General features: G+C 34.5%; 1 protein-coding gene across 16 annotated transcripts in view; it reads right to left on the bottom strand.

Moving 5' to 3' along the window:
- CCDC18 (coiled-coil domain containing 18) overlaps positions 1-13917 on the bottom strand; it is a 110623-nt gene that overhangs the window by 35729 nt on the left and 60977 nt on the right. For 14 of the 16 annotated variants that reach the window (XM_077905456.1, XM_077905460.1, XM_077905459.1 and 11 more), the window contains 4 exons: positions 10502-10601; positions 3549-3665; positions 2261-2404; positions 114-317 (listed from right to left, as the gene is read on the bottom strand). In XM_077905456.1, the coding sequence (XP_077761582.1) occupies positions 114-317; positions 2261-2404; positions 3549-3665; positions 10502-10601 (565 nt within the window). The remainder of the gene's footprint in view (positions 1-113; positions 318-2260; positions 2405-3548; positions 3666-10501; positions 10602-13917) is intronic. The other 2 variants (XM_077905463.1, XM_077905461.1) reach the window with 2 other exon arrangements.

Below are 13917 nucleotides of genomic sequence, written 5' to 3'. Positions count from 1 at the left end.
TGGCATTACATAAATTTAGTGTAACACAGTTAATACAATCTACAATTTAAAAACGTAAATGCTAAAATTTTAAAGATTTTTAGTAAGGTAAAATTATTTAGAATAGGGATTACTTTTTCTTTAGAGAGTTGCTTTATTTCCTCCAGTTCACTAGAGAGCCTTTCTATTTCTCTCTGTGCTTGAACTTGTTGACAACGAGCTTCCATCAGTTCTGTATGAGAGTTCTGCATCTGCTCCCGAGTCAGCCTCAATTCTTGATCCATATCTATGGCTTCCTTGTACTGAGTTGCAATGTACTGTTCCTGTTCTTTCATAACCTGAGATACACAAAATATTTGTAGGTTTCAAAATTAAATAATATAGATAACTTATTTCTTATTCTGATTTCTCTTTTAATAAGTGATTTCCCACATCCCAACTCGGTCTCTATAAAATTGAACATACAATGCATATCATCCACACTGTGAAACTGATACTTAGAAAATGCTTTTTTCCTTTTTAATGATAAGAAAATGTACTATAATAAATCTGGGACTAACTGATATATTTTGCATGACTAATATGCAAGTTGTATAATCCTTTATCATTGTGAATATAACATGGCAGAAAACATAATAATATAGAGAGAAAAAAGAAGCTAATATCTGATTATTCATTTTACAAATAGAGAATGTATTGGCATGAATACCTGAAACTAACCATTAATCCACATGTTTGTGTTAAGGTCATGACCTTATTCTCTGTAAAAGTAAAATTTGTCACTGGGACTGATACTCCTTCCTAAACACTTCCACATTACTAAGCTAAATCCCTAGTATTATCTTCTTAGAGGAAAAAAAATCAGTGAAAAGTAAGTTAGTTCTAAATTAGCTTAGTGAGGGAGATTAGAAGGTAGGTAATGACACTTGACTTTAGGGCTGATAAGAAGGAAAGAAATGAGTACAAATCATTAGGATCCTGATGTATGGAATGGAACCTTGGGTCTAACTGTATTACATATCAATATAAATTTCATGTAACTATTTTTAGCCAGCTTTTGTTAAGGAACATGAAATGATTGGGCCAATAATTATTTTGTTTTCCCTGGGGTCCAAACTTGTTCTCACAGATCCTGCTTAATTTGTGTATAGTATATAATTCAACAAATATTGGGACGCCTGGGTGGCTCAGTGGTTGAGAGTCTGCCTTTGGCTCAGGGTATGATCCCAGGTCCGGGGATCGAGTGCCACATTGGGCTCCCTGCGAGGAGCCTGCTTCTCCCTCTGCCTATATCTCTGCCTCTCTTTCTGTGTCTCTCATGAATAAATAAATAAAATCTTAAAAAAAAAAAGAATTTAACAAATATTTATTCATGCTTACTTACTATGTGATATGTGCTGTTTTAGGTACTGAGGACTTATAAGTGAAAAGAGACAAAAATGGCTAACCTTATGGATTCTACATTCTACTGGAGCAATCAGATAATCAAACACAATAAAGAGCTTATATGAAGTTTTAAAGTTGAGTACAGTATTTAAAAACAAAAAGAAATTACATCTATGAGAGCTCTTAGAAGCAAATTCACTTTTTAAAAAGGCAAGTGGGGGCAGCCCGGGTGGCTCAGCAGTTTAGTGCTGCCTTCAGCCTGGGTTGTGATCCTGGAGACCCAGGATCGAGTCCCACATCAGGCTCCCTATGGGGAGCCTGCTTCTCCCTCTGCCTGTGTCTCTGCCTCTCTCTCTCATGCTCTGTGTCTCTCATGAATAAATAAATAAATAATATTAAAAAAAAATAAAAATAAAAAGGCAAGTCGGTAGAATGGGTTCACCAGTCAACACAGACAAACTGATGATACGAAGTCATCAAACTTCATGTACAATTGTCATCTGTTCATTTATTCTCTGGATGGAGTTCCTCAAGGACAAATGAGTATATCTTATCAATATCTGTATCTCCAGCTCTATCACACAGTACGTTCTCAATAAATATTTGTTGACCAAGTGAGCACATATTGTGCATTTACTATGTGAGAGATATCATGCCGATGCCTGCAGGCAATATAAAGAGAAGTACGATGATGCCCTTGCCTATGACTGGAACATCAGAGTAAAATACTTAAAAAGATCAAAGAAACTAATAATTATCTGACACAAATAATTAGCCTAAAAATATTTATGGCACAGTTTCTATATATTGAAACCAACTGGTTTAAAACATAAAGATTTATATCACTTTTTATATAATTTTACTTTGTTCCTTAGGCAGAAAATAATTTGCTTACACTTTCCATTTCTTTCATCTTTTGTTGTGTTCGTTCATTTTCCTTTCTCAGTTGGCTTATCTCCTGTTCATTTTGTAGTGTTACAAATTCTTTTTCTCGAAGCTGTTCTTTGGAATGTTGCAATTTTTCATTCAAACTTTCTATCTGAAATTTAAACAGAGCAATATTAATGTAGCTAAGGAAAAATTCTCTCTCTCTTTTTTTAAAGATTCTATTTATTCATTCATGAGAGACACAGACAGAGGGAGAAGCAGGCTCCATGCAGGGAGCCCAACGTGGGACTCGATCTTGGGTCTCCAGGATCACGCCCTGGGCCAAAGGTGGTGCTACACCGTTGAGCCACCAGGGCTGCCCAGAAAAATTCTTTAATCATAACTGCAGTCCAAGTAAGTCAAGTGTCAAATACATATATATCAAGTAGTAAAATATAAAAATGTGTTTTTAAGATCACCATAACTTAGACATTAACATCAGAATTCTTGTATACCTACAATATACCAAAAGAAATGAAAGTCTCAATCACATTTGTATAAGAAAGGAAAATTGGGGTCAAGAAAACAAATGTTACATGGCCTTACAAGTTGTTTTATAGGTAATATGTGCAAGAGGAGACAAATATAGTTAGTGAAAACAAAGTTCCCTTTCCATTGTGTTCTTTCCTTAGTGGCAACCACATTAGTTAAGAGAATTAGAAATCCTTCCAGAGATATTTTATACATATTCAAACATGTACACATGATGGTAAATAGGTAGACACACTGAGACAAGAAAAACTACATTTAAAATAACATTAAGAGGGTAATTACCAGGGGCTGAGGAGTGAGGAAAATGAGGAAATGTTGGTTAAGGTATGTAAGGTTTCAGTTGAAAAAGATAAGTAAATTCTGGAAATTCAATGTATGGCACATAACTATAGTTAGTAATAAATGTATGCTTGAAATTTGCTAAGAAAATAGATCTTAAGCATCCTCAGCAAAAATAAATAATTAAAATAACTGAGGTGGATATGTTAATTAGCTTGATTGTGATAATTATTTCAGTGTATATCAAAACATTGTACACCTCAAATATATGCAATTTCTGTCATTATAGGTCAATAAACCTGGGGAAAAAGTTAAGAGAAAAATGAATTTAAAGTAGCATGCACAAGGTGATTAAAATTATGTAGTATTTTTATTGTATGTATTTTATAAAAAAGCCACATTATGTGAATGTCATTTTAAAAATAACAAATTTTTAAATGTTGTTTTTAAAAACAATATAAAACATGTAATTTAAAATAATTTACCTGTTTGTTGCATTCTTTAAGTTCCAATTCTGATTTCTCCAGAGTACCCTCTAATTTAATTATTTTCTGTTCCATTTCTCCCCTGTGCTCACGAATAGTCATATCCAAATGTGTAACCTCAATACAAAAGTAACATTAAACTATTACTCAACTTTATTGTAACATAAAAAATTGCATGCTTGGAATGTGTTTTAAAATTGTTTACAATGAATGAGAAAGGAGAGATCACTACCAACACCAAGGAAATACAAACGATTTTAAAAACATATTATGAACAGCTATACGCCAATAAATTAGGCAATCTAGAAGAAATGGACGCATTCCTGGAAAGCCACAAACTACCAAAACTGGAACAGGAAGAAATAGAAAACCTGAACAGGCCAATAACCAGGGAGGAAATTGAAGCAGTCATCAAAAACCTCCCAAGACACAAGAGTCCAGGGCCAGATGGCTTCCCAGGGGAATTTTATCAAACATTTAAAGAAGAAACCATACCTATTCTCCTAAAGCTGTTTGGAAAGATAGAAAGAGATGGAGTACTTCCAAATTCGTTCTATGAGGCCAGCATCACCTTAATTCCAAAACCAGACAAAGACCCCACCAAAAAGGAGAATTACAGACCAATATCCCTGATGAACATGGATGCAAAAATTCTCAACAAGATACTGGCCAATAGGATCCAACAGTACATTAAAAAAATTATTCACCATGACCAAGTAGGATTTATCCCTGGGACACAAGGCTGGTTCAACACCCGTAAAACAATCAATGTGATTCATCATATCAGCAAGAGAAAAACCAAGAACCATATGATCCTCTCATTGGATGCAGAGAAAGCATTTGACAAAATACAGCATCCATTCCTGATCAAAACTCTTCAGAGTGTAGGGATAGAGGGAACATTCCTCGACATCTTAAAAGCCATCTATGAAAAGCCCACAGCAAATATCATTCTCAATGGGGAAGCACTGGGAGCCTTTTCCCTAAGATCAGGAACAAGACAGGGATGTCCACTCTCACCACTGCTGTTCAACATAGTACTGGAAGTCCTAGCCTCAGCAATCAGACAACAAAAAGACATTAAAGGCATTCAAATTGGCAAAGAAGAAGTCAAACTCTCCCTCTTCGCCTGTCATTATAGGTCAATGATGACATGATACTCTACATAGAAAACCCAAAAGTCTCCACCCCAAGATTGCTAGAACTCATACAGCAATTCGGTAGCGTGGCAGGATACAAAATCAATGCCCAGAAGTCAGTGGCATTTCTATACACTAACAATGAGACTGAAGAAAGAGAAATTAAGGAGTCAATCCCATTTACAATTGCACCCAAAAGCATAAGATACCTAGGAATAAACCTAACCAAAGAGGTAAAGGATCTATACCCTCAAAACTATAGAACACTTCTGAAAATTGAGGAAGACACAAAGAGATGGAAAAATATTCCATGCTCATGGATTGGAAGAATTAATATTGTGAAAATGTCAAAGTTACCCAGGGCAATATACACGTGTAATGCAATCCCTATCAAAATACCATGGACTTTCTTCAGAGAGTTAGAACACATTATTTTAAGATTTGTGTGGAATCAGAAAAGACCCCAAATGGCCAGGGGAATTTTAAAAAAGAAAACCATATCTGGGGGCATCACAATGCCAGATTTCAGGTTGTACTACAAAGCAGTGGTCATCAAGACAGTGTGGTACTGGCACAAAAACAGACATATAGATCAGTGGAACAGAATAGAGAATCCAGAAGTGGACCCTGAACTTTATGGGCAACTAATATTCGATAAAGGAGGAAAGACTATCCATTGGAAGAAAGACAGTCTCTTCAATAAATGGTGCTGGGAAAATTGGACATCCACATGCAGAAGAATGAAACTAGACCACTCTCTTTCACCATACACAAAGATAAACTCAAAATGGATGAAAGATCTAAATGTGAGACAAGATTCCATCAAAATCCTAGAGAAGAACACAGGCAACACCCTTTTTGAACTCGGCCATAGTAACTTCTTGCAAGATACATCCACGAAGGCAAAAGAAACAAAAGCAAAAATGAACTATTGGGACTTCATCAAGATAAGAAGCTTTTGCACAGCAAAGGATACAGTCAACAAAACTCAAAGACAACCTACAGAATGGGAGAAGATATTTGCAAATGACGTATCAGATAAAGGGCTAGTTTCCAAGATCTATAAAGAACTTATCAAACTCAACACCAAAGAAACAAACAATCCAATCATGAAATGGGCAAAAGACATGAACAGAAATCTCACAGAGGAAGACATCGACATGGCCAACATGCACATGAGAAAATGCTCTGCATCACTTGCCATCAGGGAAATACAAATCAAAACCACAATGAGATACCACCTCACACCAGTGAGAATGGGGAAAATTAACAAGGCAGGAAACAACAAATGTTGGAGAGGATGCGGAGAAAAGGGAACCCTCATACACTGTTGGTGGGAATGTGAACTGGTGCAGCCACTCTGGAAAACTGTGTGGAGGTTCCTCAAACAGTTAAAAATAGACCTGCCCTACGACCCAGCAATTGCACTGTTGGGGATTTACCCCAAAGATACAAATGCAATGAAACGCCGGGACACCTGCACCCCGATGTTTATAGCAGCAATGGCCACGATAGCCAAACTGTGGAAGGAGCCTCGGTGTCCGACGAAAGATGAATGGATAAAGAAGATGTGGTTTATGTATACAATGGAATATTACTCAGCTATTAGAAATGACAAATACCCACCATTTGCTTCAACGTGGATGGAACTGGAGGGTATTATGCTGAGTGAAGTAAGCCAGTTGGAGAAGGACAAACATTATATGTTCTCATTCATTTGGGGAATATAAATAATAGTGAAAGGGAATATAAGGGAAGGGGGAAGAAATGTGTGGGAAATATCAGAAAGGGAGACAGAACGTAAAGACTGCTAACTCTGGGAAACGAACTAGGGGTGGTGGAAGGGGAGGAGGGCGGGGGGTGGGAGTGAATGGGTGACGAGCACTGGGGGTTATTCTGTATGTTAGTAAATTGAACACCAATAAAAAATAAATTAAAAAAAATAAAAATAAAAATAAAATTGTTTACAGTAGATAATACTGAAACATAAACTCACCTCAAATTATTTTAAAAAGTCAGAAAAATATTAATTGCTTATTAATACTAAATCTTAAGCCTTGTATTATAGAATCTTAAAGCTACAACTATGTTCATAAATGACAAATAAATGATTTCTCATTTTATGCTAGGTAAAAGCTGCTAAATACAATGTAGCATAGCAAAAATTGTGGAATGTAGCAAAAGCAGTGTTTGGAGGAAAATGTACAGCATTAAATGCATATATTAGAAAAGAAGAAAAGATCTGAAATCAATCATTTAAGCTTCCACTTTCGGAAGCTAGAAAAAGAAGATGAAATTAAATCTAAAGTAAACAAAAAAGAAAAAAATAAAACAGCACAAATCAGTTAATCTAAAATTAGGAAATAAAGAGAGAAAATCAACAAAACCCAAAAGCTGATTCTTGAAAAGATCAATAAAATCAATATGCCCCTACCTAGGCTAAGAAAAACGGAGTGGACATGAATTAGTAATCAGAAATGAAAGAGAAGATATTAATAAAACTCTCAAAGACATTAAAAGGATAAGGAATACTGTAACAACTTTCTGATTACAAATTTAATAAAATTAGATGAAATACACAAATTACTTGAAAGACAGAATCTGCCAAAACTCCCAAGAAAAGACAACCTAAATAAGCTTATATTTATTAAAGAAATTAATGATTTTAATTAATTAAATTCCCAAATAGATTTTAATTAATTCCCAAATAGAAAGCAGCAGGTCCAAATGGCTTCACTGAGAGAAATTATACCAATTCTCTACAATCCAATTCAGAAGACAAAAGCAGAGGAAATACTTTCTAATTCATTCTATGAGGCCAGTACTATCCTAATACCCAAACCAAAAACATTTCAACACCCATTCACGATAAAAACTCTCAGTAGACGAGGAATAGAGTGGAACTTCTCCAACTCTATAAAGAATATCTACAGAAAAACAACAGCTAGTTTCATACTTAATGGTGAGAAACTCAAAGCATTCCCACTAAGATCAGATACAAGGCAAGGATATTCTTTCTCACTATTGTTTTTCAACACTGTCCTAGCAGTCCTAGCTACTGCAGTAGGACAAGTAAAAGAAATAAAAGATATACGTATTAGGAAGGAATACAAAACTATGTTTACAGATGACATAATCATTTAGGGAGAAAATCCAAAAAATTTGCCAAAATAATTCCTAGAGCTAGTAAGTGATTATAGCAGGGTTGTAAGATACAAGGAATACACATAAGTCACTTTCCTGGGTACCAGCAATGAACAAGAATTTGAAATTAAAAACATAATATGACTTACATTAGCACTTCCCAAAACAAAATACTTAGTTATAACTCTAACCAAATATATATAAGATCTATAAAGAGAAACTATAAAACTCCAATGAAAGAAATTAAAGAAAACAAATAGAGTCCATGTTCATGGAAGACTCAGAAAGACTCAGTATCATCAAGATTCAAGATGTCAGTTCTTCCTAACTAAATCTATACATTCAAGGCAATTCCAATCAAAATTCCAGCAAGTTAATTTGTGGATATTGACAAACTGATTCTGAAGCTTACATGGAGAGTAAAACATCCAGAATATCCAACATGATACTAAAGAATTACAAAGTTGGAAAAGTGACATTATCTGACTTCAAGACACTAAACAGCTACAGTAAACAGACTGTGGTACTGGCAAAAAACAAAACAAAACAAAACAAAAAAAAACAAAACCCAAACCAAAACAGGTGAATAAATAATTGTACAGAATAGAATCTAGAAACTATGTTAACTAACCTTTGACAGAGGAACAAAGGCAATACAATGGAGAAATAAGTCTTTTCAACAAATGGTGCTAGAATAAGTGGACAACACATGCAAAAAAATAAATCTAGACCACATCCTTTTGCAAAAATTAACTCAAAGTGGATCATAGACCTAGATATAGCTTGCAAAACTATAAAACTTCTAGAAGATAACAGAGGAATATCTTGGATGACCATGGGTGGACTCTTTAGATACAAAGTCAAAGGTACAATTCACGAAAGGAATACTTAATAAGCTGGACATCATTAAAATTAAAAACTTCTGCTCTGTAAAAGCTAGTGTCAAAAGACTATGAATAAAAGCCACAAACTGGAAGAAAATATTTGTAAAAAACACCTCTGAAAAAGCACTTGTATCCAAAATATACAAAGAACTCTTAAAATCCAACAATAAGAAAACAAACAACTCAATTAAAAAATGAGCCAAACACAGTAACACACCTCACCAAAGAAGATATGCAGATAGAAAAATAAGCAGAGGAAAATACCCCCTATGTCATATGTCATCTGAGAAGTGCAAATTAACAAGGAGATACCACTATACCCCTATTAGAACGGCCAAAATCCAAAACACTGACAACATCAAATGCTACCCAGAACGTGGAGCAACAGGAATTCAAATTCATTGCTGGTAAGAATGCAAAAATGGTACAAGCCACTTGGGAACACAATTTGGAAGTGTTTTTAAAAACTAAACATAATCTTACCATATGATCCAGCAACCTTGGCCCTTGGTAATTAAAAGGAGTTGAACACTTATATCTACACAAAAACCTGTACACAGATGTTGACAGCAGCTTTATTTATAATTGTCAAACTTAGAAGCAACCAAGATGTCCTTCAGTAGGTAAGTAAACTGTAGTACACCTAGACAATGGAATATTATTCAGTGCTAAAAGAAATAAGGTATCAAGCAATGAAAAGATGTAGAGAAAACTTAAATGAATATTACTGAGATAACTCAATATGAAAAGACTATGTACTATATGATTTCAACTATATGACATTCTGGAAAAGGGAAAATGAGACAATAAAAAAATCAGTGGTTATTAGGATTGGGGAAGAGGAAGAAGGATGACTAGGTGGAGCATTGTGGATTTTTAGGGCAGTGAAAATACCCTGGATGATACCATAATGATGGATACATGTCATTAAACATTTGTCCAAACTCAGAGAATGTATACACCAAGAGTGAACTGTAATGTAAATTATGGGGTTTGGGTGATTATGTTTGTGCTCATCAACTATTAACAAATGAAAAAAAAAAAAAAACTATTAACAAATGTACCACTCATGTGGGGAATGTTGATAATGGGGAAGGCTGAGTGTTTATGGCAACAAGGAGTATATGGGAAATCTCTGTACCTTCTGCTCTATGTCACTGTGAACCTAAAATTGGTCTAAGAAATAAAGACTTTAAAAAAGATGCTGCTAAATAATACCATTTGAATATTTTTGTTCCTCCAACAAACACACTATTTAAAGGAGTTAGAGTAACTCTTCTAATCCCATTGTCTCCTGATGTGCAAATTCTTTGTAATTCTTTGTAATTCTTTGTATAAGAGATCAAAAGGTTCAAACACTAAGCTAACCTTCATTCTCAAAAATCCACTTGCTATAAAAATAGCAAGATGAAGATATATTTCTAATTTTTAAAATATTAATGTGCGGGATCCCTGGGTGGCTCAGCGGTTAGTGCCTGCCTTTGGCCCAGGGCGTGATCCTGGAGTCCCGGGATCGAGTTCCGGGTCGGGCTCCCGGCATGGAGCCTGCTTCTCCCTCCTCCTGTGTCTCTGCCTCTCTCTCTGTGTGTCTATCATAAATAAATAAATAAATAAATAAATAAATAAATAAACAAACAAACAAATCTTTAAAAAAATATATTAATGTGCACAGAAAAACATATATGCTTTAAAAATGTCCATTTTGCCAAAAAGTGGTGACCTCTGAAACCCTGTGTGACTGCACTGTAACAGAAAATTTCATTAAATTATAAGTAAGAAAACTAACTTGAGCTGCTCTTTGCTTTAGTTCCCAATTTCTCTCCTTAAGTGCCTGATCCATTTCAAGGAGTTCTTGCTTCTTATCTTCATTCTCCATTTTGCATTCTCTGTAATTCACCAAAAGAAAAAGAACAAAGCAAATAGTAGGAATATTACATTTTTTAAAAATTAATCAATTGGGTTACCTTCCTTTAAGTGATAAGACATATCCAATTATTTCTGGTTGAAAGGGCTCAAATTAAAGAAATAATGTATAATGAAAATGATTGATATTAATACAGTTACTTTAATAGAGTATTCTCAAAAGGCAAAAGTTAACTCTAACACTACTACTATAGACAATTTAAGCTAAATGTTAAAGCACTCCCAAGGTATAAGGCTGAATTAGTGTAAGAGTTTTAAAAATATGTCCAAATTTTTCATTTACAGGTCAAGGAAGCATTTGAAAGTCTTTTCTGTATCATCGCTGTAAGTTTATTGCAAATGAATGAGGCATTTATTTCATGGTTGGTATCTCTGATATCCATAGCTCAGTAAATGACCACTGTGTTTCTCATGGGAATTTTACTCAAATGACACCTTACATATAGTGAAGTATTGGAGTCTAATACAGAAATTTTTAAAATAAATTCTAGCTCTCCTAAATCCTTTATTTATAATTTTATACTATAAAAATGCTTAATACTGACACAACTTTATGACTACTACCACGCAGATCAGAAAATGCAATAAAAGAATTTTAATTTGGAACTCTATGTTCTGATACGACAAAGGCTAAAAATGTTGTTGGGACACCTGGGTGGCTCAGCGGTTGATCAGGGAATGATCCTAGAGTCCTGGGATTGAGTCCCATATCGAGCTCCTTGCATGGAGCCAGCTTCTCCTGTCTCTGCCTCTCTCTCTGCCTCTCTCTGTGTCTCTCATGAATAAGTAAATAAAATATTTAAAAAGATAAAAAATAAATAAAAATGTTGACCTTTAAAATCTTCATGTGGTTTTCCAGTCTTAAATATGAACAATACTGAACAAAGGTACTGGTTTTAAAAAGCAGATTCTGAAATTCTTTTATAAACTATTTACTATTCTCTTAAGAGTCTTAACAATTAGGGGTGCTTGGGTGGCTAAGTCAGTTGAGTGACCAACTCTTGATTTCAGCTCAGGTCATGATCTCTGGGTCATGGGATCAAGCCCCACATCAGGCTCTATAATCAGCGCAGAGTCTGTCCCTTTCCCTCTGCTCCTTCCCTCACTCATATGCTGCTCTTCTCTCTCTCTCTCTCAAATCAGTCAGTCAAATCTTTTTAAAAAGATAATTCTTTTTTTAAAAATCTTTTTTTAAAGATTCCTTTCTAAAAAACCTTTTTTAAAAAGATTCTTTTTTAAAAAATCTTTTTAAAAAAGCTTTTAAAAAAATTTTTTTTAAAGGTTCTTTTTCAAAAAATCTTTAAAAAAAAGATTTTCAGCACTTATAAAAAGATCTCAGCAGTTGGGACGCCTGGGTGGCTTAGTGGCTAAGTGTCTGTCTTTGGCTCAGGTCACAATCTTGGGGTCCTGGGATGGAGTCCCACATTGGTCTCCCCTCAGGGAGCCTGCTTCTCCCATTGCCTATGTCTCTGCCTCTCTGTGTCTCTCATGAATAAACAAAATCTTAAAAAAAAAAAAAGATCTCAGCGGTTATAAAATACAAGGCTACACTAACAAGTTATTATTAAATGAATTCTAAAGATAATCGTTGTATAAGTGAATAGCTGAGCTTCCAAAAATTTAGCCATTAGCTAGAATTTAAGATTTCATTTTTACTTCTTTCATCCATTCATTCACTTAACCATTTAGCAAATATTTACTGGATGCTTCCTATATATCAGGATTCTATGTACTTTGAATTTAATAGTCAACAAAACAGATGTCCTTTATCACATGGAGCATACATATGAATAGGTCCAGTAAAGAAGACAGACTATAAATAATAAACAAGAAAAATATAAAGTGCTATGTTAGAGCATTAAATACAGTGATGAGATAGTGCCTGGGTAGCTACTTGAGAGTAGGTGGTCAGAAAAGGGCCCTCTGAAGTAACATGAAGGGCAAGAAGTTGGCCATTGAACCATTATTTCAGGCCAAAGAAACAGCTACCGCAAAGTCAAAAGGTAGGAAAAATTTATCAAGTTTTAAGTACCAACAAAAAGGTCAGGAGAAAGGGGAACAGTATGAAATAAGGCCAGAGAAACAGGCAGGAATCCTATCATGTAGGGCTTTATATTCTATGCTAAGGAGCTTGGCTTTTTTTTTTTTTTTTAATTGTGGTAACATACATACAAGATTTACCATTTTAACCATTTACCATTTTGATCACTTTAAAAGTGTATATACAATTCAGTTACATTAAGTAAATTCACAATGTTGTGTAACCATCACCACTATTTCCAGTACTTGTTCATCACTCCAAATGAAAATTTCATATCCATCTGCAATTATTTTCCATTGTCCCAGCCTGGTTCCCAGCAACCATTAAGATGCTTTCTATCTTTATGGATTTGCTAATTCTGAATATTTCGCATAAATGGAATTATACACACGTACCTGGTTTATTTTATTTAGCTTAATGTTTTCAAGGTTCATCTATGTTACAGCAGATGTTAGTACTTTATTCCTTTTCATGACTGAATAATATTCCCTGTATGCACATATCACATTGTATTTATCAACTACTGATAGATATTTGGGTTATTTCTGCTTAGTGACTATTGTTAATAGAGCTGCTATGATCATTTGTGCACAATTTTTTTTGAACATCTGTTTTTAACTCTTTTGGGTAAATAACTTATGAGTTACATGGTAATTCTATGTTTAACTTATTGAGGAACTGCCAAACACTTTTCCATAGTCAACTGTATCATTTTAGTTTCTCAACGTCAATGTATGAGGGTTACAATTTCTCTACATACTTGCTAACACTTGTCATTTTCAGTTTTGGGTTTTTTTATTTTTATCATGGTCATCCGAGTGGGTGTGAAGCAGTATCTTATTATAGTTTTGATTTACATTTCCCAAGGAGCTTGGATTTTATTCTGAATATTTTGGGAAGCAATTGGAAGGCTTAAGCAGGGATGAAAATATAATCTAATTTATGTTTTAAATAATAAACTTAAATCCATTTCTGTTTTAAATCATAAACTTAACTCCATAAACTGAAATGGACTGTGGAGAGGGTCAGGAATTTAACTGGAGAGACCGTTAGGGAAACCACAGCAACAGGCCAGGTAAGAGATGATGATGGCTTATGCTAAAGTGGTAAGAGAAAAGAGGTCAAGAAATCAACAGATTTCAGAATATGTTTGGAAACAGAGTTCACATGAATTCCTTAATGACTGGATGAAAAAAAAAAGAGAGAGGAAAAGAGATACAACAGATTTCTGGTTTGAG

This window comes from Canis aureus, chromosome 8, assembly GCF_053574225.1.
Source record: "Canis aureus isolate CA01 chromosome 8, VMU_Caureus_v.1.0, whole genome shotgun sequence".
Classification (NCBI taxonomy): domain Eukaryota; kingdom Metazoa; phylum Chordata; class Mammalia; order Carnivora; family Canidae; genus Canis; species Canis aureus.
The sequence above is the reverse complement of the archived record's forward strand: the minus strand, read 5'-3'. Positions and strand labels throughout refer to the sequence as shown.